Source organism: Haliotis rufescens, unplaced genomic scaffold, assembly GCF_023055435.1.
Source record: "Haliotis rufescens isolate VD_foot unplaced genomic scaffold, xgHalRufe1.0.p SCAF_17, whole genome shotgun sequence".
NCBI classification, from domain to species: Eukaryota; Metazoa; Mollusca; class Gastropoda; order Lepetellida; family Haliotidae; genus Haliotis; species Haliotis rufescens.
Window position 1 is genome coordinate 8357469 of NW_025963857.1, and position 22122 is coordinate 8379590.

At 39.0% G+C, this 22122-nt stretch overlaps 1 protein-coding gene across 1 annotated transcript in view; it reads right to left on the reverse strand.

Annotated features, from left to right (window-relative positions):
• Positions 1–3137: 3137 nt before the first annotated feature.
• Positions 3138–22122, reverse strand: part of LOC124134546 (retroviral integration site protein Fli-1 homolog) — a 28352-nt gene continuing 9367 nt past the window's right edge. Inside the window, exons 2-7 of the mRNA XM_046499470.2 lie at positions 10157–10360; positions 8252–8395; positions 7390–7440; positions 5642–5713; positions 5425–5472; positions 3138–3908 (exon numbers count right to left, since the gene is read on the reverse strand). Coding sequence (XP_046355426.1) covers positions 3385–3908; positions 5425–5472; positions 5642–5713; positions 7390–7440; positions 8252–8395; positions 10157–10360 — 1043 coding nt within the window. The 3' untranslated portion in view covers positions 3138–3384. The remainder of the gene's footprint in view (positions 3909–5424; positions 5473–5641; positions 5714–7389; positions 7441–8251; positions 8396–10156; positions 10361–22122) is intronic.

Below are 22122 nucleotides of genomic sequence, written 5' to 3' on the forward strand. Positions count from 1 at the left end.
TTCACACATTGTACCAATGTCGGGAATCGAACCTGGGTCTTCGGCGTGACGAGCCAACGCTTTAACCACGAGGCTACCCGACCGCCCCTCTCTCCCAGTATGACGATGTAACCGAGCCTGACCACCCGATCCATTAAGTCGTTTCTTACCACAAGCAAGAGACCAATTATTGCTTGGAATACAGCGGATTTTCAATATGGTATTTGCAATGGTATTTCTCTGTTGATGGTATATGTTGAGAAATCCTTCTTATTCTATCTAGACATGGCATTCCTTAATAATTGTAATGTAATGAACATATTTAATTGTGTCTAGAAGATATCTTCGTACATCCACAGCTGATCACGTGACTGTACTTGTCACTTCATATACAAACTGTGGTATCTCCAGAAGAATTGTGTTTGGGTATTATTACCGTATTAACGCAGTTCAGTTGGATTATGGAAGATAAAAACTACAATCTAATTGTTTGGTCTTGAGAAAACACAACCCAGTCAGCTGACCGGTTGGTATGGCCATTATGACGTCACACTGTTTCATAAAACATTTTTTACCACGTCACACCCCGATGTGTGTGCGTGCACATTACCTCAAAACATTAGCGACAAAATACATTTCCATAATCATAAAAAAATTCTTCTAAGAGCAGTGTCGATTGTACGATTCCGACATGATCATAACCATGTGTTTATGAATCACTATCAAATAGTGAAAAGGTGAGCGTATCCTGCCCCACCGGTAGCACTCGAACAAACACATGAAAAGGCAAGTAGGTTGTTTCTCTTAAAGGGGAAGTGTACACGCAAAAATCACTTTTTATCTTTTTCTAAACAAAACGAAATTTTAGAATTAATTAGTATCTGTGTTTGAAAATATACACTCATTTTTTTCACAGTGAAAGTAGGAAGCTCACAATAGTGTGAAAATGATATGCCGTTATGAGGCCTTCCTTTTTCGAGCTAAACAGGCCTGAGTTATCCCCCTTAGATTATGACGTAATTGGTGCCAATTCAACTGGGTCCCTGTCTATTCTGAACGCAAAAGATATCAAGTACCAGTTTGCGGTAAAACAACATGGCCTACGACACATTCCGGCGCAGTGGTGACTCAGCATAACACTATGCTGGCTGGCATCTGAGACGCTAGAATCACACACCTGTACCTACACCACGTGAAGCGGCTCTAACAAAGCATGATGACGTCATAATGTTTATCAATTGGCACCAATGACGTCATATTGCAAGGGGCATAAGCCATGGTGTTTTTGTTGTGGAAAAAGAACACTTGGTAAATGTGAAAAATATAAATCGTTTTAATGCGAAAAATATGTTAATAAATTGTGATATTTTTATATTTTTGTCTATGACACTTCTAGGTTAACACTTTTAATGTGGAAAAAGTACAAGAAAAATAGGTTCATTTCCGTGTGAACTTGCCCTTTAAAGAACACGGGAACATATGTTGCTAGTCAAAATAGCAGATTGCATCGGACATCATTTTGTCACTGATGCGTCAAATTTGTCCTCCACATGCCCCCAATAAAACGTTTTTAAAGCTTGACTTAGGCCTTGAATATTGTAACTCTAATCAAACAACTTCTGAGCAAAAGTCGTATGACTCTCTGAAATCTTGTGACGAAAGCATGCTCGAATGTACCTCAAAAGTTGTGAAATGTAGGCACCAAAGGCGTCAGCCGATGGAATACTTCTCGAGATGTAAGGAAAATTGGCAATTGGAAAGTCATCCCTCTTGTCATACAGTCTTGTGGAGAGTGCTTTGTCACTCTGAATCTTTATGCACATATCGGATATAAACATATTTATTTCAATAAAGTGGAGGGATTGGCAAACAAGCAAATTTTGCTTATCTGAATGCCTCTCCCACGTGCACATATCTCATATGAAACAGATGAGGCGGTTTCACTGGTCACTCTTCCAGGTCAGATGTGTAAATCAGTGGAAGCGAATTAGCTATTTGGTCATCAGATAATCCATATCTAAAGCTTAAGTCAAACGTGTTGGCCAAATTCCTTTGTTTTGACCTTGTCAATACGAGCAGAACGTCCGACTCATAAACATAGAACAACAGACCAGCAAGACGGGAACACAGACCAGCAAGACGGGAACACAGACCAGCAAGAAGGGAACACAGACCAGCAAGAGAGCACGGTTGGTGCCCATGGGGATTCCTACTTCTTGCCTAGATGTCTTATCCCCAAATCCCACATAGATTCATTTAGCATCAGTGAGGACGTCCAGGATTTCATATTGTGTTTTCGTAGTAAACTTCACATTACATTTGCTTTTTTTTTTTACAAATTGTCCTGAACCTTCACCGCGTTTAGTGACACATGCCTCATGGATCAAGGAACGAACGTTTTCTTTAAGTTTGTTGTGTTGACCAACCAAGTTGACAAAATGAAATGTATTGGAGTAATCGAACTTGGTTCTTTTCTGAGATTGCAAACATTCAAAAAAATACTTTGAGTTTTTTGAAAATCCACATGATATTAATTCCACTTTACTAAAATACTTTCTGTAATTGTAAAGAAAGTCCTCCCTTAAATGTATTGATGATTAGTCAACTTAATGGAATTTTTATGCGGCAATGTTTGACATTCATCGTGTGACCGATCTCTTTGATCAAACAATTAGGGTATTAAACAGAAACTGTTGTACTAAATTATATTTCAGAACTGATTTTTTTTGCGTTTATGGGGGTGTGCACATTAATCCGCTTCGTGACTAAAGCTAAATTTGTTACATATTTTACTTGTACGATAGTTTTCGAGCCTCAACGTTCATTATATTAATATGCACTGTTGTCCTCCGCTAATGGCGCACATGACGCATTACTCCGTATTAACGTAGGCCGTTTTGTGAGTTCAGAGGTTTCACACTGTATATCTTAGAACTTATAATGCTTCAAAGAGCAAACCCAACACGACATGGAATTACACGACATAGCACTTTATTTACAATTATTTGCATCTCTGTACACCCTGCGTGTCCACCTGGTTTAAGAGTTATCCCCCCTGGTTCACGGACACAATGTAAACACAATTTCCCAAACCGTTGTTTTGTTGCGGTATGCCACCACTTCATACCATGTTTAACACACAGTCTTTCATCACAATAACAGTGTGTACCCAGAAAGTATAGAGGGTCGTTTGGGAACATAAATCTGAAGCAAAATAGCACCTCGATTACCGCTAGCCTTTGTTGGTGTACAGCCAGTGTGGTTTCATCCGCTTCCGTCTCTGTAGACCTCAGTGTTGCAGGTAGTCACATAAATAGGTCCATCGGTATGTATAAATATATTGCAAGGTTCATTTTAATATATATATTTCATATAAATATACTGCAAGTTTCAACAATAAAATATTCATGCATAACAAGACCCCACATGTGACGTCATGTGACTTGGGGGGTTGGTCATTACGTGATTCTGGAGGTTTGGGTAGATATTGGCGTTATGTCCGGACCAATAATTCCCAGGGGCCCCAAGAATCCCTGACGTCACTGCCGGAACGGACGTATAAGCATTGGGAAAGTTCATTTTAGGCGTGGTGTAACTTGACAGAAACAGGTCTTGGTGTCTGTAAGGGCTCGGTTCTGGGGCCGCGGGCTGAATGGCTTGGGCTAAGCCAGCAAAGTCAAACTTATAGGCGTATCTCTTTCCGTGGACCTTCGTCATGATGTTCTTGTCGTAGTAGTACCGCAGTGCACGGCTCAGTTTGTCGTAGTTCATGTTGGGTTTGCTTTTCCTCTCCCCCCAGCGTCTGGCGACCTCATCCGGGTCCACGAGCTTGAACTCGCCATTGGTCCCCTCCCACGTGATGGTAGGCGCGTTCCGACTGTCCGACAACAACTCGAGAAGGAACTGCCACAGCTGGATCTGACCGCTGCCTGGGAAGAGAAGACAAGGCATCTTGTGATTCATGTTTTCAGTTTTAAATGAGTGAGTGAGTATGGTTTTACGCCGCTTTTAGCAATATTCCAGCAATATCACGGTGGGGCACACCGGAAAATGGGCTTCACACATTGTACCCATGTGGAGAATCGAACCCGGTTCTTCGGCGTGACGAGCAAACGCTTTAACCATAAGGCTACCCCACCGCCCCTTTAGTTTTAAGGGTGTATGGTAGCCTAGTGGTTACAGCATTGACGTGTCACTTGTTGATTTATGACATCCATACATATGAAGCTCATTTTTGAGTCCTGTACCATATTCAGCTACTCACTATATATTATAGCTACGTAATATTACTATCGAAGGCAATTCAGAGTGAGTGTGTTTAACGCTTCTTTGAACAGTATTTCAGTTATATAACGACGTGTCACTTTGATGTGGGAGGAAAGCCCAACATGATGAATGTCTTAGACGATTACCACTTGGTAAAACCCACGAACACGGGTCTGGTGCCAACAAATCAAGAATCATAATTAGGGCGAATCTGTTGTTTCGAAGACACGTGCATAGGTTCCTAACACGCCAAAGGGACGCAACTCTGCACAAAGAGATGCTTTTCATGACTGTTCCCCAACAAATACAGCAGTTCCGGCATGAGCAGATACGTTCTGGCACGAGTTTTCTACCTTACTTACAATTAAAACAAACTGTTAGCACGTAACGCATACGTGACACATCACTGCAGGCTATTTTTGCACCACTTGATCAAATTCCGATGCAAGAGCACTCAGATGTTTTATGAATGAGCCTCGCTACACTGAACTAACTTGCAATTGAACGACAAGCGATTCTATTGAACATTAGACCACTTCCCCGCTGAATTATTATCCATTTAATTAGAGTTAACTGTTGTTGTGATCCATTTTATCTTGAAGATGTATTTAAAACAAATACTTAAATGAATGTGTAATATGAAATGACATCACAAAAGAATATATGTAATTATACCTTTATCACAACATTTGATTGTGATGTTGTTTTGTAACATGTCAACAATATGTTGAGGCGTTTAACACAAAGCTGAATTATGTATGATCAACACATATGATATATATTTTTCAGATATTGTTGCTTCATCTCATGTTATAGCTAATGAGTGAGTGAGTGAGGTTGTACGCCGCCCATTATAATACTACAGCAACATCACGGGATAATGGCAGTCAAACATTGGACCAATACTTGGAATCGAACCCGGGCCTCTGGCGTGACGAGCTGTAACCACTAGGCTACCCCACCCCCTGTGTCAAGTGTGTGAATATTATTTAGCGCCACAGATAGCAATTATCAGGTATATCATGGCGCCACATTGCTGCCAACTTCATTCGTCAGTATTTATGACAAGCATGACAAGGGGCCTTATTTGAACGGGCTACACGTGTACAATTTCTTTCTGACATAATCTTTGCCCACTTCGTGTGATGGTCAAATGCAGTGAAAGCTCGGAATACCAACCTGTATTTGACAGCCTGCTTGATAAGTGTCCAAACAATTTATAGGGATCTGCAACACAAAATCGCTTGATTAATTGATATAATAAAAATAACAAATAAGAATATGGATAGCTATCATATTATAGAAAGTGTATATTGACTTGAAAATAAAGCAAGAAAAGCGTTTCTGGACAATTATAATACCCGTCAGTAATACTCGTTAACAACAATAGTCTTACCTTGCGTCCGCCAGGAGGCGCTGTGATCCATCCCACCTTTACTGACACCGGGAAACGCACCAGGGTTGAATCCTGAAATGTCAACATCCACGGGTTAAAGTTTTCTTTAACAATTACACAATAAACTACAGTAAACTGCGGTTATAACGAACTAAAAAGGACCACTAATTTTAATTCCTTATAACCGTAGTTCGTTATAAGCATATGTACAGCATATATGCGGCAAATGGACGGGATCAAGAAATAGTTCGTTTTATCCTTCAGTTCGTTATAAGCGTGTTCGTTATAGACGTAGTTTTCTGTTATTAAGAATTGCTAGGGATATTAACATAATTTTATATCTTGAGACCTGATAATTATTTTATTTATTTGTTGTTTATCGCTTCTGTCTGAAATATTGAAGGTATATCACAGTGGCCCCGTCATCAACCAAGTCACTGAGTGCCATCACTGTATCTATTTGGATTCTGGGTTATACCAGGTGCTCAACCTATGCTGGTCGTGAAAGGTGACCAGATGGATGGGGTGTGAGGCTCGGTGACTTGGTTGATTCCCAGTCATCATACGTTAAAGGCGTTGGACGTTGGTTTGTCTAGCCTGGACTAGATTAATTTATACCGGCTTCATATGGCGGGAATATTGCTGAATATTGCTCAATTGTTTACAGATGGTCGTCAAATAGATGGAATATTACTGAGTTATTACACAAACAAACATAACTTAATCAACATTCGTAACTTCTAATATATTTAGCAATTCAAAAATTGTATTATATTTAATTATGTCACTTCATGAGGTTTATGCACCTGATATAATTTGAACTGCACAGAGAGTGGTCGAGAAGCCAAGAGGTTAAAATGTTTGCTTGTCACGCGAAAGACCGGGATCAATTCCAACATGAGCACAATGTTAGAAGCCCATTTCTGCTGCCCAGGGTCGTAATATGCCTGGAATATAGCTAAAAGCGGCGTAAAACTGTTCCCACTCACTCACTCAATCACTAACACAACGTGGGGCGGTCAGGTAGCCTAGTGGCTAAAGCGTTCGCTCGTCACGCCGAAGACCCGGGTTCGATTCCCGACATGGGTACAATGTGTGAAGCCCATTTCTGATGTCCCCCGCCGTGATATTGCTGGAATTTTGCTAAAAGCGGCGTAAAACCACACTCACTCACTCACTCACTAACACAACGTAATTGATACACCGCTTATAACTAGGGAGACGCTTGTTCTCACAACATGATGCAATATCCACCGCTACTTTGGTGCTGTCTAGCCCATGGAGTGCTCACCGACCAACTGGTTATTGTCAGAGTTGCATTTATGAGATACATTGCCTAACATTTAACCTATGGTATGAAAAAGATTTATATTATATGTATTAAATATACATGTACAAGACAGGCGCCAGTAAATATTTCCATGTACAGACTCCTGACACAGGAAACATATACTTGTCTACCTAAAAGGTTAGACAAAAGAAAGTTCACACCCATGTTTCATGGTGGTTAAATATGAAACAAACAAGATACGGTTATTCGATGGTGAGGTATTCATTTGATACGGGTATCAAAGGCGAAATTACATGCATCATATCAATGAGTATCTCACAACAAGCGACTGATTTCAGTCTAGTAACGTTTCTGAAGTTTTGGTCAAATCCAGTTTTCAAGTGTGTATTTTGCTTTGCCCGGCAGGTTATTGTACACCTGCAAGACCTTGTTTCAGGGTGTGTATAGCACTACTCACCGTGAGGGGATCCGCCCTGTGTCAACCATGGGGACTTGGCCAGGTCAGCATCTGAACAAAGTATGTGCCACGGTTAAATGTAACTTCCCTTCATAGAATGAGCGATATGAGGTCATAATAGTGACGTGCGGTGTAAAACGAAACCTTTGCACGGCTTGCTTAGTTTTCTTTAGGGGTGCCCACCTCATGTTAGCTTCCGAAACTGGCGTGCTACATGCTTTCAATGCCTGTCATAAGTTCGAGTGAAGTATTAGGCTGTTAACACACTGCTTCGTCATATAGAGCCCCATGTTTTGTTTAAAGGCTGTTGTCAGTGATTCTGATCGAAATCCTACTCAAAACAATAGACTCAACCTATGCCGCTTCACTCAATAAATATGCAGGGGCGGTGGGGTAGCCTAGGGGTTAAAGCGTTCGCTCGTCACGCCGAAGCCCCGGGTTCGATTCCCCACATGGGTACAACGTGTGAAGCCCATTTCTGATGTCCCCCGCCGTGATATTGCTGGAATATTGCTGACAGCAGCTTTAAGCCATACTCACTAACTCAGTATATTCGCTAACACCATAGAGTTTGCGTTTTATTTAGTCATGGTAGAATGGAGCTGAAATTAACATTTGAAACCTCACGCTGCGCCTTCGTTTCCAAATTCAATTTAGCGGGGTTAAATCTACATGTAACCTAGCTCTACATTGAAAGCATAGTATGTTTATCGCCAAATTAGGCCCCTGATAACATGACCTTTATATATTAGTTTTATATATATCATTATATTTGTATATGTGTATACGTTCCCAACAGTAAATGTCAGAAAGGGGTTCCAAATGAACAAAGAATTACTTTGTTAAAGTGTAATGTTCCTACCTTGCCTGTGTGCTGCCCCCATGGAGTCGGGTGTGGACAGGGTGGGGTAGGACCACGACCCTGGGGATGAAGGGACGGAGGGCGTGTTCACTACCCCCCGGTCGCGATTATCTGGGGGTAGGGGAGAGATACAGCTGGAGCTCGCTGAAACGGAACATAATATACACTTCAATACATCCATACAAGTATTCAGTACAGGACAATATAAGTATTTAAGCAATCAATATCAACACTTTCTGTTAACACTGATCTCCGATATGTAAGACCCGTGAAGATTCGGGGTAGAATAGATCTTCAGCAACCCATGCTTGTCGTAAAAGGCGACTAACGGGATCGGGTGGTCAGGCTCGCTGACGTGGTTGATACATGTCATCGATCCCAATGGCGTCGATCGATGCTCATGATATCAATCACTGGATTGTCTGGTCCAGACTCGATTATTTACAGACCGTCGTCATATAGCTGGAATATTGCTGAGTGCGGCGTTAAACAACAAACCAACCAACCAACCAACCGATATGTAAACTGCGCACCTATAATAAGCTCATCCATTAACACAATGCTTTTGAAATGAAAGTTTTTCTTTGACATCTGTCCTTGGGGTATTAGAAATATGATTTAATGCGAATTGTGAATATAATGAACATTTATTACAATATATAAAATGTCAGCGTCAGCGTCTCGATGAACAGCCGAAACGGAAAAAATATATGAATGGATCACTGAAAATCAGTGATGGCACAGGTGTTAGCATGACCTGCGCTACCGGTAGCACCCGCCACACTATTTTCATAAAAAAGTAAGTGTTTGTTTGTTACCTGACGCCGCACAGCAGTACTCCTGCCATGCGACGACCAGACAATCAAGTGATGTGATGAACACAAACTCCGGTGACACGATAGAGCATTTACTAAGTTTATGGTTCATGGAGTTTGTCCATTGTTCCTCAATATACCGTGGGTAAAAACTAAGTGAACGCACATAAAAGAAAAGCGACGATCTCTATGCATCCGAAGATGAATAGTGTCTAATGTGAATAATAAGTAAAAACAATATCAATCAATATCATTTCAGTTGTTCTGATCTTAACTCAGGTTTATGGTGTTTAGCTCAAATCATTTATGTTATGAACAATTTTGAAATCTTTCTTTTTCCGTTTTATGTCTTGCATTGGAATGACTCATGTCAAGATAAACATAACATGTGTCTGCCAATGAATGCTATATAGCAACAAGTTAATGACAAAAATGGAAACGATAGAAAACTTTATAAGAAAACTACACGAAAGTTACACAATGATTGTAGGTTTGTTGTATATTCAAAAAACACTTCTCTACACTTGTCATTGCTTGACAGATTATCAATAGTTGGATGAAAGAATCGGTAGTCCTTAACTTCTTTTGAGTAGTACAGAAGCATCGGTATTGAAAATAATGCATATCGACCTAAATCGGTATGTTTGGGCATCGAGTACTCAATAAACCATGAAACATACGAGTGAGTGAGTATTAGTTTACGCCGCAATATCCAGCAAAATCACGACGGGAGACGCCAGAAATGGCTTCACGTGATATATACGAACATATATAGTAGAATTCCTAAATAATGCTTGTGGGTTTGACCTTAGTGGTAAACGCCTGACCTGCATCACTTCCTCTCATATCAAGCTGACAGGCCGTGACATAACTGAAGTAACGTTCAATGCGGCGTTAAACAAAACTCACAAACTCCGGTTCCAAATGAAGTTCTTTAAAAACTTTAAAAAATGTTTTCTTTAAAATGATTGTATCTTCGAAAGAAATGTATGTATAACCTTATAGAAATACAGATCGAAAAAGGAATGGCAGCGTTCCATCAACGTGTGATAAATTAAAAACGTTATATTGCAAAAAGACTTATAATCACCTTGTCGCAGGTAGTTGAGGTGAGTAAACAGCACCTCCGCCTCGTATGGTCCAACCAGACGACACATGTCGTCACGTGACATCCGGCACAGCTCGCGACCATCCACGTGCATGAACCTTGCAGGGTCCACCTCCCTGAGGCCGTATTCTCGTGCCGCCCAATCCACCCACTGCTGCACGTGCCACGCGCTCCATAGCTGAGGGTCTGACAAAAACATAATAAAACTCAGTCCAAAATATGGAATTTTGTATGCAAATGAGAAACTGTGATGTTCCCTCCGCTGAATCTAAACAGAAAGCTGTTGATGAATGAAATATCCTCTTTGCAGGTTGGGGCAGGTTAATTCCAGAAAGTTACCTCAATGAAATATAAGTCCTTCACAGTTGAGAAAAAAATTGTTTTATATATGCAGCAACATTATCCGATAATTGCCTATCGGTTTACAAGTTGTCGATCCAAGCTGTGAAATGTTTGACGGTGCTATGCATATCTAGTGACATTTATCATCTTAGAACACGTGAAAAGTTTTCACTTCATCATAACGGTATGAACTCCAGTCCGTTAATCACCACGCGGAACCTTGTCCATCGGTTAGTGCAAGGAAACCTTCCAGTTTTGTCTTTGACTTCCAAACTTCCACACGTGACAGGGAGATGTTGGGGTTTCACTTCTTCATCCGCCCTAGCGAATCCATTTCCGTAGATCACTTCAATAGTTGTAGTCGAAGCTCGAGTAGTTTGCACTGGCTGATTCAACAAAGCGGTACATGTGAGGAATATGTCAGATAAACTGGCAGCGCGGACCTAGTCACCCGAACATATACACGCCGACTGCACGTTATAGACGTATACAAATCCTGGCGTTAGTTTGATAAACTGATATGCCATTCCGACACTTAAGATGATTTAACTCTTAAGAACAGAACCCGAATGCCAAGCGTTATGACAGGCTTAATAAACCCTGCCCTTGAGCATCAGCGAAGAAACCCCATTGGCGGAAACATGAGATCGTACATGTGTACTTGTAAGCGGTTCTTGCTGCTGTAGATGTATTGTGGACAAATCTAGATCAGTTTATTCGGCGTGGGGTTCACGCCTTTTATAATATGGCTTACTCACGTTCAAACATGTGATAGAAATTATCTCGGATCTTTTCGCCAGCGTGTATCTTTTCTCTTCTGAAGTCTAACATTTAAACAATCTGACAGGAAACGGGCCAAAAGTCGTCCTTTGATACGTTGAAGATTCAATCCCACAAATTAGAGACTTACAGTTCGGATTTCCTTTTCTTTCTACCAGGCGAGATTAAAATTACCTTTTAACGGTTTCAGTGCTACCTCTTTAACGCTCTCAAAAACTCGCGTGTTACCCGACATGCTGAAAATAGCCTTCGGGTACGGCGTATTTGACTCTGCGCGCCCCCTACTGGGCAAAAGGTGACCGCCACGTGCAAAGGTGTTAATTTTAACCTTCAGCTTTGTAAAGAGTCAAGCTGGTTTAATTGAAGACCCTCTGCATGTGATAATTTAGACGCTCGCTAAAGAGGCGCAATTTATTCATTGTTAACAAGTAGTCGTTAATAAGGCAGCATCTCCATTTAGCCATAATTATGAAGACAAATGTATTATTTACAAATGTTAAGTGAACACAAATAGCAATTGTATCGAGCGAGCAAATCTCGGTAGCCCCATTCATTGGGCTCGCCGTATTTCAAGTATTAGTTGTCACGAAAGTATTATCTCTGTCGTTGAGCGATTGGGATTGGTCATTAAAAATTCATGCTTTCATCTTCTTCCTCTGGGCCAAGAATTGGCGCTGCAGATTTATACTGTAATTAACCCGACGTGAAATCCAGTTTGTTAATACCTTACTTCTTTTGCGTCTTCACCATGTTAGTGTATATGTGCTACTGATTCTAATTAAACGGCGTCTATTGTTTTACGTTTTTAATAATTACGTTCTGAAATTTCTGTAGATTTCTAGAATGGTAAAAATATACAGTAAAAAGCCACTGCATATATAGTAAGACAAGTTCTATGGATGAAAAACTTCTTTAGTGCACTAATCGTAATAAAGCAGTTGTTCATCCATTTGCACTAATCGTAATAAAGAAGTTGTTCATCCATTTGCACTAATCGTAATAAAGAAGTTGTTCATCCATTTGCACTAATCGTAATAAAGAAGTGGTTCATCCATTTGCACTAATCGTAATAAAGAAGTGGTTCATCCATTTGCACTAATTGTAATAAAGAAGTTGTTCATCCATTTGCACTAATCGTAATAAAGAAGTTGTTCATCCATTTGCACTAAATGTAATAAAGAAGTTGTTCATCCATTTGCACTAATTGTAATAAAGACGTTGTTCATCCATTTGCACTAATCGTAATAAAGAAGTTGTTCATCCATTTGCACTAATTGTAATAAAGAAGTTGTTCATCTATAGAACTTGTCTTACTTCATCAAACCAACTTCTAAATGCCACTGAAAGAAGTCACTGCATATGTGTTCGTGACCGGTGGTGATACTGTATTTTCTATGTCCAGCAGAATACTGACCAGGGTGGTCATTTTAGGGTGCTGGTCAAATGTTTTATTTATTTGCACCAATATAATGCTACAGTTAGTGGATGTATAGTTCTGTAGCTCAATAACATGTTATCATTGTCAATGGTGTATTAATTTCTGATTATCTTATTGAGTTGTGTATCTATTTCTATCCGTGTATCAAATGACTTGCCTTTGCTTGTTTTTTGTGACGGGTGCCACCGGTGGGGCAGGTCACGCTCACTTTTTCGCGAACACCTGGTAACATCACTTTTTGATAGTGATTCATAAACACCTGCTCATGATATACTCGGAATCGTACAAACGACTCTGCTTTTGGCAGTTATTTCTTATGAATATGGAAAGGATTTCGTCTTTTTTATTTAATATCTTAATGGTAAACAATGGATTCTGACAATAAATTATTGAAATCTTCACTACTGACACAATTACAATACTTCGACGAACATTATTCAAATAAATATTGTTTTATCTGATTAGATGTCCATAACACATGTATCACAATTTTGGGATGTTCCTTCGTGATATTTATATTTTGTTTATAAAATATAAATTACAACTCAAAATAGCTTAGGAAATTCTTTTAAACAAAGTTACAATATCAAGTAAGTGCTTCTCATACCTAATACCCGTGAATATCCGGGGTAGAATAGGTTTTCAGCAACCCATGCTTGCCGTAAAAGGCGACTATGCTTGTCGTAAGAGGTGACTAACGGGATCGGGTGGTCAGGCTCGCTGACTTGGTTGATGCACGTCATCGATCCCAATGGCGTGGACCGATGCTCATGATGTCAATCACTGGATTGTCTGGTCCAGACTCGATTATATACAGACCGTCGCCATATAGCTGCAATATTGCCGAGTGCGGCAAACCAAACCAAACCAAAAAATATAATACCTAATACCCATACTTATATTCATCACAGCATTAACATGGTATATCACTATTATTGCTGTCACAACTTAAAAATTATACCAATACCACTAAACTGAACAATACCAATAAACAACCAGTATCTTATTTGTTTCCATTATTTAGTCAAAACGCATCACGTGTATATTAAGATTATAGCACTATCACGTTGTTTTTTTCAAGAAACGTTTTCATACACCATCGACGAAGATACGTTTCCTTGATTCTGAAATATGATATGTCCAGAAGCATAAATACGTCAACAGCCGTTTTATATATATTCCGAATAAATGTCACGTTTGATTTCCTAGCACGACGATTCGATACGAAAATCATGTACGCCAAGCAAATGCCAAAACAACGCATGACACACGCGCTACGTGAAAATTGAGATAAATGCTTCCTAGAATTTAATATTCTCTGATATCCGGATCTCCTGCCGCGTGGACTATGTACATAATGTGAGGTTATGATTTGAAAAGATCTCTGGCAATGCACACCAAACCTGTGCATGATTATCAGTGCAATACAGCGGAAGCACGGCCATACCCTGGGTGAAGCCACTGGAGTACGCGTGGTTTCATGCACTAGTATTTCGCGTTATTGGCGCATTTTTGACAACAATTCGCCTGTTTTCCTGTTCTGTTTCGCATAAAGACTTGTTTTTCCAATGGCGGACTATGGGAAAAGCGTCGCGCATGTGGCTGCGTTAAAGAAAACTTCATGATGTGTCTATTTAGGAAGAAGTGTGTCTTTATTAGTTTCAGCCACACTGTGTTTATGATAACTCTATTGTTCAGACCCCGGAGGCGCCACTGTATCGAGTTGGGGTATTTTCCTTATCATGTCTGAGAACCGAAAATGTCAATGAAGTGGAAAACTTAATCATTTATGTCTGAAGGATCAGCGCAGTTTAATCAGAATAACGTGATGGCTTCGTGTGAACTGGTATTTGTTTTACAGTATATTGACGATATATGCCGCCGTATTGAGGGTGTTTTGCTGGGTGCGGCGTTGGGCAATATACAAACAATTACCTTTTTAAACATCCATTTTTTTAAAATTATGTGAGAGGCGGGTGCTGGAGGTAGAACAGGACATGCTTAACCTTTTCGCGAACACCTGGTGTCATCATTGATGATCCGTTCATCACTTTTTGCATTTTCGGCAGATAATCGAGATTGATTATCTGGTGTTGACGTTACATATTTTCACCCATACACTTCTTTATTACCTATATTAACTAAATGTCAATAAAGGTCTAGTTTTACTTTTGATATTATTCAACAGTATGCAAATTTGGTAACGTAACTAAATAATCATGATCAATTTGAAACATATTTGGTCACGATAAATGAAATGGAAATACAGTAAATACGTTTATAACGAACACGCTTGTAACGAACTGACGGATAGTACGAACTTAATTTTTGGTCCCGGCCATTTGGTGTATGGATGTTGTATATGTGCGTATAAAGAACTACGGTTATAACAAACTAAATTTAGTAGTCCATTTGAGTTCGTTATAACCGTAGTTTACTGTATTTAAAAAGTAATGAAACACCCTATCATCTGTTTCTTTTGTTATACACTTTGACTACATTTCAAAGATACATTTTAGTTCTTGTTATACACTTTGACTACATTTCAATGATACATTTAAGTTCTTGTTATACACTTTGACTACATTTCAATGATACATTTTAGTTCTTGTTATACACTTTGACTACATTTCAAAGATAAATTTTAGTTCTTGTCATACATTTTGACTACATTTCAATGATACATTTTAGTTCTTGTTATACACTTTGACTACATTTCAATGATACATTTTAGTTCTTGTTATACACTTTGACTACATTTCAATGATACATTTTAGTTCTTGTTATACACTTTGACTACATTTCAAAGATACATTTTAGTTCTTGTCATACACTTTGACTACATTTCAATGATACATTTTAGTTCTTGTTATACACTTTGACTACATTTCAATGAAACATTTTAGTTCTTGTTATATACTTTGACTTCATTTCAATGATACATTTTAGTTCTTGTTATACACTTTGACTACATTTCAATGATACATTTTAGTTCTTGTTATACACTTTGACTATATTTCGATGATACATTTTAGTTCTTGTTATATACTTTGACTACATTTCAATGATTCATTTTAGTTCTTGTTATTCACTTTGACTACATTTCAATGATACATTTTAGTTCTTGTTATACACTTTGACTACATTTCAATGATACATTTTAGTTCTTGTTATACACTTTGACTACATTTCAATGATACATTTTAGTTCTTGTTATTCACTTTGACTACATTTCAATGATACATTTTAGTTCTTGTTATATACTTTGACTACATTTCAATGATACATTTTAGTTCTTGTTATACACTTTGACTACATTTCAATGATATATTTTAGTTCATCTGGTCTATAGACCCAAATTAACTTTTGTTATCGAATGTTTGCCCCTGGTCATCGTCGGCATCGTTATCAGTGTCCTTATCGTCATCGCTATCAATTATACTGAATCTTCGCATGCATGTTGTAGTGATGGCACCATATTTTTTTCAAAATGGTTTAACTTATATTCAATCAAAAAAATAAAAATTCTTTAAAGATGATAATAGGTGTAGACGCTGTGTACATGTTTAGACTATATATGAAGCTTCAGAATTATTTGCAGCATCGGCATTTGAATAATAATATTGGTAGGTAACTGTGCGGGAAGGTCGTATAATATCACTCAAATTGATGAATCAAATGTGTGATTTAACTTTGCAGGGCAGCTTGTTACCATCATAGGGTTGAATTATTTTCAATGTGTAAAACTTACATAAATATAAAGACACAATGTTTGACGTACATGATATGATGAAGTTAATGTAATGACAAAAATCTACAATTAAGCACCGAGGGAAGTGGTGATTGTCCAAATGTCTAATTTTACTAAACACAACGTCTCGTGGCAATAATTCTCCATACTATTGAGGTTTTAGTTGATTTTTTGTTGAAAATCGGGCGATATGTCAACAATATGGTGAGAAATGTTCACATATTTGAAGAAGCTGTGTATGTTTATCATTTTATCAGCTATAAAATTTCCGCTTTGACTATTATCGGTATCATCGGTATCATCGGTTATCGGTTTGTTTGAGAAATGTCTGCTACTATGAAGTAACACTATTGTAAGCGTGACGAAGTTAGATGAAAACAACAATAACCACGTTTAAAAAACCCCAAAACATTTATTGGTCATTTGTGAGATATTACTGCTGACAGCGTGGTGTTTCGGGGTGGGGTTCAAAACAAATGTTACGTTGTTTGATATTGAATTTGAATGGTATTTTGATGGTTTTTTTACACGAATTTATATATCGCATGGTGTTGTTTCGGTCGTGTCGAAAAAACTACTTGGTTCTTAATTGTTCATGAACCCAGTTGTCGGTTATATTTTTTCTAGACTGGGTCAAATGTTTCTCTTGTTGTGCTCCACATTTGATTTGTTGAACCACAACATGTATCTTTTTCAACAACAACCACAAAGGTCAATTTAGGTTCTTGTCAACAAAACGACACATTCTGGTGTCTGGACATTTGTATGTAATAGTCACTAAACGTTTGTTCTGCAACACAATTGTGAGATCTTTCTATCACCAGAATTTATAGTGACCACTGTGTATGATGGTGTCAGTTTGTTTTTAATTCAGGACTGGTTTTATTCTCTTGAAACAGAATCATAATGGCACATTAAAATCTTAGTATATTTGAAGTAGTTATTTGTGTTGGCATCCAGAAATGTTTAAGTACGCTACAGGTGGGCAACAGTGTATTGTTACTGAAAATTATATAAATTCAGTAAACGTTCGAAATTAGTCTGTTATTAATCATCCCGAACTGCTATAATAATCAGCATGACTTTATCCTTATATTTATAAACATTTTAAAGAATTTCATTCAACATTTTGGAAAAAAAACTCTCCTGACAATTTGGTGTACGCGAGGGTACTCGACCTGCATGAATTACAAAAACAACAAATACCAAATGGGAACCATGCGCAAACGAGAGTTGCATTCATTCCCCCAAAACAAGATAAATTCCATCTTTCGATGTGAACATCTATTTGAAAAACGTCCTTGTGATTTTGAACAACCATACTAACACTGCTTTAGTACACAAAGGATTCAATTCAAAAAATAATAAAGTAAACATTTAAGCACTGTTTCGTTTGCAAGCTGAAAAAGCAGCGGAAAGTCCTAAAACAACCTTCTCAAGAGCAACACGCAAAGGAACTATTTATTCCTTAACTAAAGCACGTCAATCTTGTTATTGTCTGTGTGCCTCGGTCCCTCACTGCCATTCTGATTTCCCCATGGGATAAGGAACATCTTACTGTTCCTGATGACTTCCAGGCACAGGAACTGATGACGTCACACGTTTCTGTGCATCTGCTCAACAGGTTCTCTGATTTAAATTCACATTACGGACAAATATTTCCGTGAGGAACAATCTCCTTTGGCGGTGAAACAAACAGAGTCGATGAAAAAATAAGCACTCTTTCTTTCAGTGGAGCTCATCAACGAGATCACGCGTTTTTCCACGAGAATAAATATGGCGGACACCCCAGAGAGGATGTTGTTATTGCATGCACATCCTGTGCGCAGTACAAAGCCTATCTGGTTTGTTCCTCAGCAAGATCAAGCAATAAACGCACGGATACACATAAACCAACGTCTGCCTGTGTTGTGTAGGGTTAGGGACATTATATTTGTTCAATTGTACCACAAAGTGTTGACTCAGAAAACTATATATGTCGGGGGATTAGTCCCAGATTGACCTTTTTTATTATCATTATTGAATATGGATTATGTTTTATGTTATCAGTTTCATTATGACATTATTACATAATTGAACAATATATATTAAAATAGGTTTGCACTTAAGTAGGGGTTAGTCAAGGCGTTGTAATTGGTAACTTTTAATTGTGTGAAACTGAGACATTCCCTCGTGTCATTAGTGTATACAATCTACATCCTTGAGCGGGTTTTTCATGAATCGACAAAAGACGTTTTACGTTTGTCAATTGTCCATAGACCAGTTTGTTACAGTAATGATCCAAATAAAGGTTTTGACATCATTATAATGGTGTTAAGGGTAGTCTGGTGGGGGAATGTGTTGGTTTGTCACCCTGAAGACCTGGGTTCGATTCCACACAGTGAGAAGCCCATTGACGGAGTACCCCCGCCGTGATATCGCTGAAATATTGCTAAAGGCGCCGTAAAATTCTACTCGCTCACTTACTTATTTTACTATCAGTTCTTGGTTAAACACATATACATTTATTGGAACATTCAACACACTGTCGTCATTCATCCAGATAACCGAATAGATATATTGGGCTTCAACAGGAACACCAAAGAAACGCCCACATTACTATAATGTTAAAGGCCAATCAGAAAGTGATTGCTTTGGATTTTTTTACTTAAATATGTATAGGAAGAAATATGAAGTAGTCACAAACTTTAAACCCGCCAAACGTGAATAAACCCATTTTACATTGATTGAAGGTTATATTCTTGGTAGTGGTCTAAGTGCAACCACTTACGACACTTTGCATTGCTGACATTTGTGGTTTACATTCAGCGTTGTGTTTTCGATGCAATTCGTTCAACGTTTGGGCATCACATTGTTTCACGTGTGAAAACTACAACCGAAAAAGCACAAGTTCTCACCGCGAGTCCCATACTCTACCGTGAGAATGGAAAGAACCACTGTTCGAAACTGTGAACAATTCACATCCGAATGGATTTCATATTGTTTAGGCAAACATCAAGAACTGACCCTAGTCTAATGCATAAAACGTGCGTCATAATGGACGCGGACATATGTTTATGATCAGCCATTTTGGATTTACGTGTTAATGACAATATTGGTATCAATTTAAGCCTTATGTCCGGAATTTTATTTGTTTGGCGGTTCTGGGTTCCGATCTGAGAATCGAACAATGTGAGAGAATGTTGTGAAGGTGAGGGCTAGTTTGACCTATTTCGAGGATATCACTTGTACACACTTACTTTGTCCAGGAAACAAAATGTCGAATTGCCTATACAATATAAGGTTTCAAATTGTCTTGAAATATTAGCCTTACTAAGCTTGTTTTTCCACCAGCCTTTCAGAGGGGTTAGTCACGTTAACATGAACAAATAAATGAAACTAAACATAAAATTGTATGGAGGAAATGCACAACCAACGAATATTTTGGTTTTGTGTTTTGAATCCATATTTATGCAATCCTAGGTTTTGTTCGATATTCTCCGAGATGTCATGAAAAAATACATGTGTTAGAACAAATCTGCACTTAGTAATGAAATGTAATATTTCAAAATTAATTATTAGCCCAGTCGGTGTTTCGTGGAAACGCGTGGCAAAATTCCTGAATAAACATATTACAAAATAAATTAAAAAAACAAAAAAAACCTCACCCCGGCACCATTACGACTTCGAAAAAAAAACGTGAACGCCAAAGAACAGTCTCGATTATCCGGCAACGGAGATTCCATTGGGCATAAAAGGCAAAATAGCGGTGAATGTTATATGAATGGATGACTGAAAATCAATGTTGACACCAGGTGTTCGCTAAAAGGGCAAGCATGTCCTGCCCTACTGGTAGCGCCAGCCACTCACACAATGTGCATAAAAAGGTATGTTGTGATAATGATAATAATTATCATTAATGTGCAGGTGTATGGAATCGGCTAGTTGGGGTTCATGGAAGCATTACCAACCACATTCAATCGCTTTTCGTCCCATCGACGGCGCCCCATAACGTCAATGATTATACGACGTTAGAAAAATATTCCCGTTGTTTTTTTCTAAAAACATTAATGTAATATCTAACTCCTACACAAACTCCTTAAGGATGCAAAACAAATACCTCTTCGGCTAGTCCCTTCCTTTACCACATCTAACCCCTTCTTCCCCCCTTCTGAGCAAGACTGTTACAATGTAGCAACGTTGAGTCTCTTGGGACGGGCACCTGTTAGCGGCCACAGTAAACACAGATTGAACCCCCTGTCAACGTTGTATCGGCCTGTCCAAACACGGCTATTGCCGGCCGAGGGTGGAGGCTTTGGCTCTTTCCGACCACATTTTCTCACTTTTACCTCCCCTTTTAAATTTTGCACTCGATAAACAAACACGAACTGTCTGGTTCTCATCCCAGGCTGGCCTCGTGTGATCCCACCCAACCGTGTTTTTATATGTCGCTAGTTTTGTGAACTTTTACATTTGCTCTTGTTACCGTACTATAGGACACGTTAGTCTGTGTTCCAGCGTTGCCTAAACAATGGCCGATCATATGGTGTGCATGCAAACAGATGCCTCACACATGCACGTGATACCGATGCAAGGGGGTTCGGACCCCTAATACAGAGACAAGGAGGGCTTAGGTCCAGTTTTACTTGCACATTAACCTCTGTAAATGACTCTTGTTCCGTTTCCAATTATTCCTATTGTTCTTACCATAATGGACGCAACGTGAAACAACAGGAGAATTCTAAACTGCCTCTCCATTTTGTTTTGTTTTCTGTGCGCCGATATGAGATTCCCAGGAGGGATGTTACGACAAGAAAAGAAGCTTTATGTTTGTAAATTCAAACCTTGAAGTAGAATGCGACGCGACGCCTTCATTGTACCTAACGCCCGGCCTCGTGCGAGGGGAGTGGGGCAGCACTTGAGCGCTTACTTACTACCCCCGGGACAAACCACCACAACCGACCCCTATGACGACACAATGAGGAGCCTACGCGCTATCTTGCACGTCTTTGTACTGGGTCGACGTCTACAGAGAATAGGCTGTACAACTACGCAAGCGCATTCCATCAGAGAACCAGTTTTATCGGCCTCACAATTAACCCGTTTGGGTCCTGCAAGGACAGCATATGGAAAATACGCATTAACTTGCACGTCTTGTTGGATTTTCGACTTGAAACGTATTTCAGAAGCAAGTGTTCGCTGGAATCAACTCTCAAATATGTCTGATAATGTAACTCATGAACTTGTGGGATAAGATATATGCCAGCGTTGTTGGGATTAGTAATCTTAAGTTGTGAGTAAAATGACGTGCATTCTGAACGTTGCTTCAACGAAGGGCATGTCATGCACACAAAATGCACCATGTGCACACAAATGCATATGTTATTGCTTTAAGTACAAACGGACATGCATTCCTTGGAAGGGAAATGTATTCTATCACCTCGTGTACATTAATACACCCAAAGGCTTACATGCATTTCCGTGGTTTAATGCGATATGCTTACAGTTGCCGTATTATGCAGGAAGGATCACACACATGTTCAAATTCATGTTGTATACAGTCGCGGTGATTGCGGCATATTGGCCGAGTAAATGGTCACAATAGATAGGATTAAACTTGTATCAGGAAATAATGACTGGTGCTCCTTGTCGGGCAGG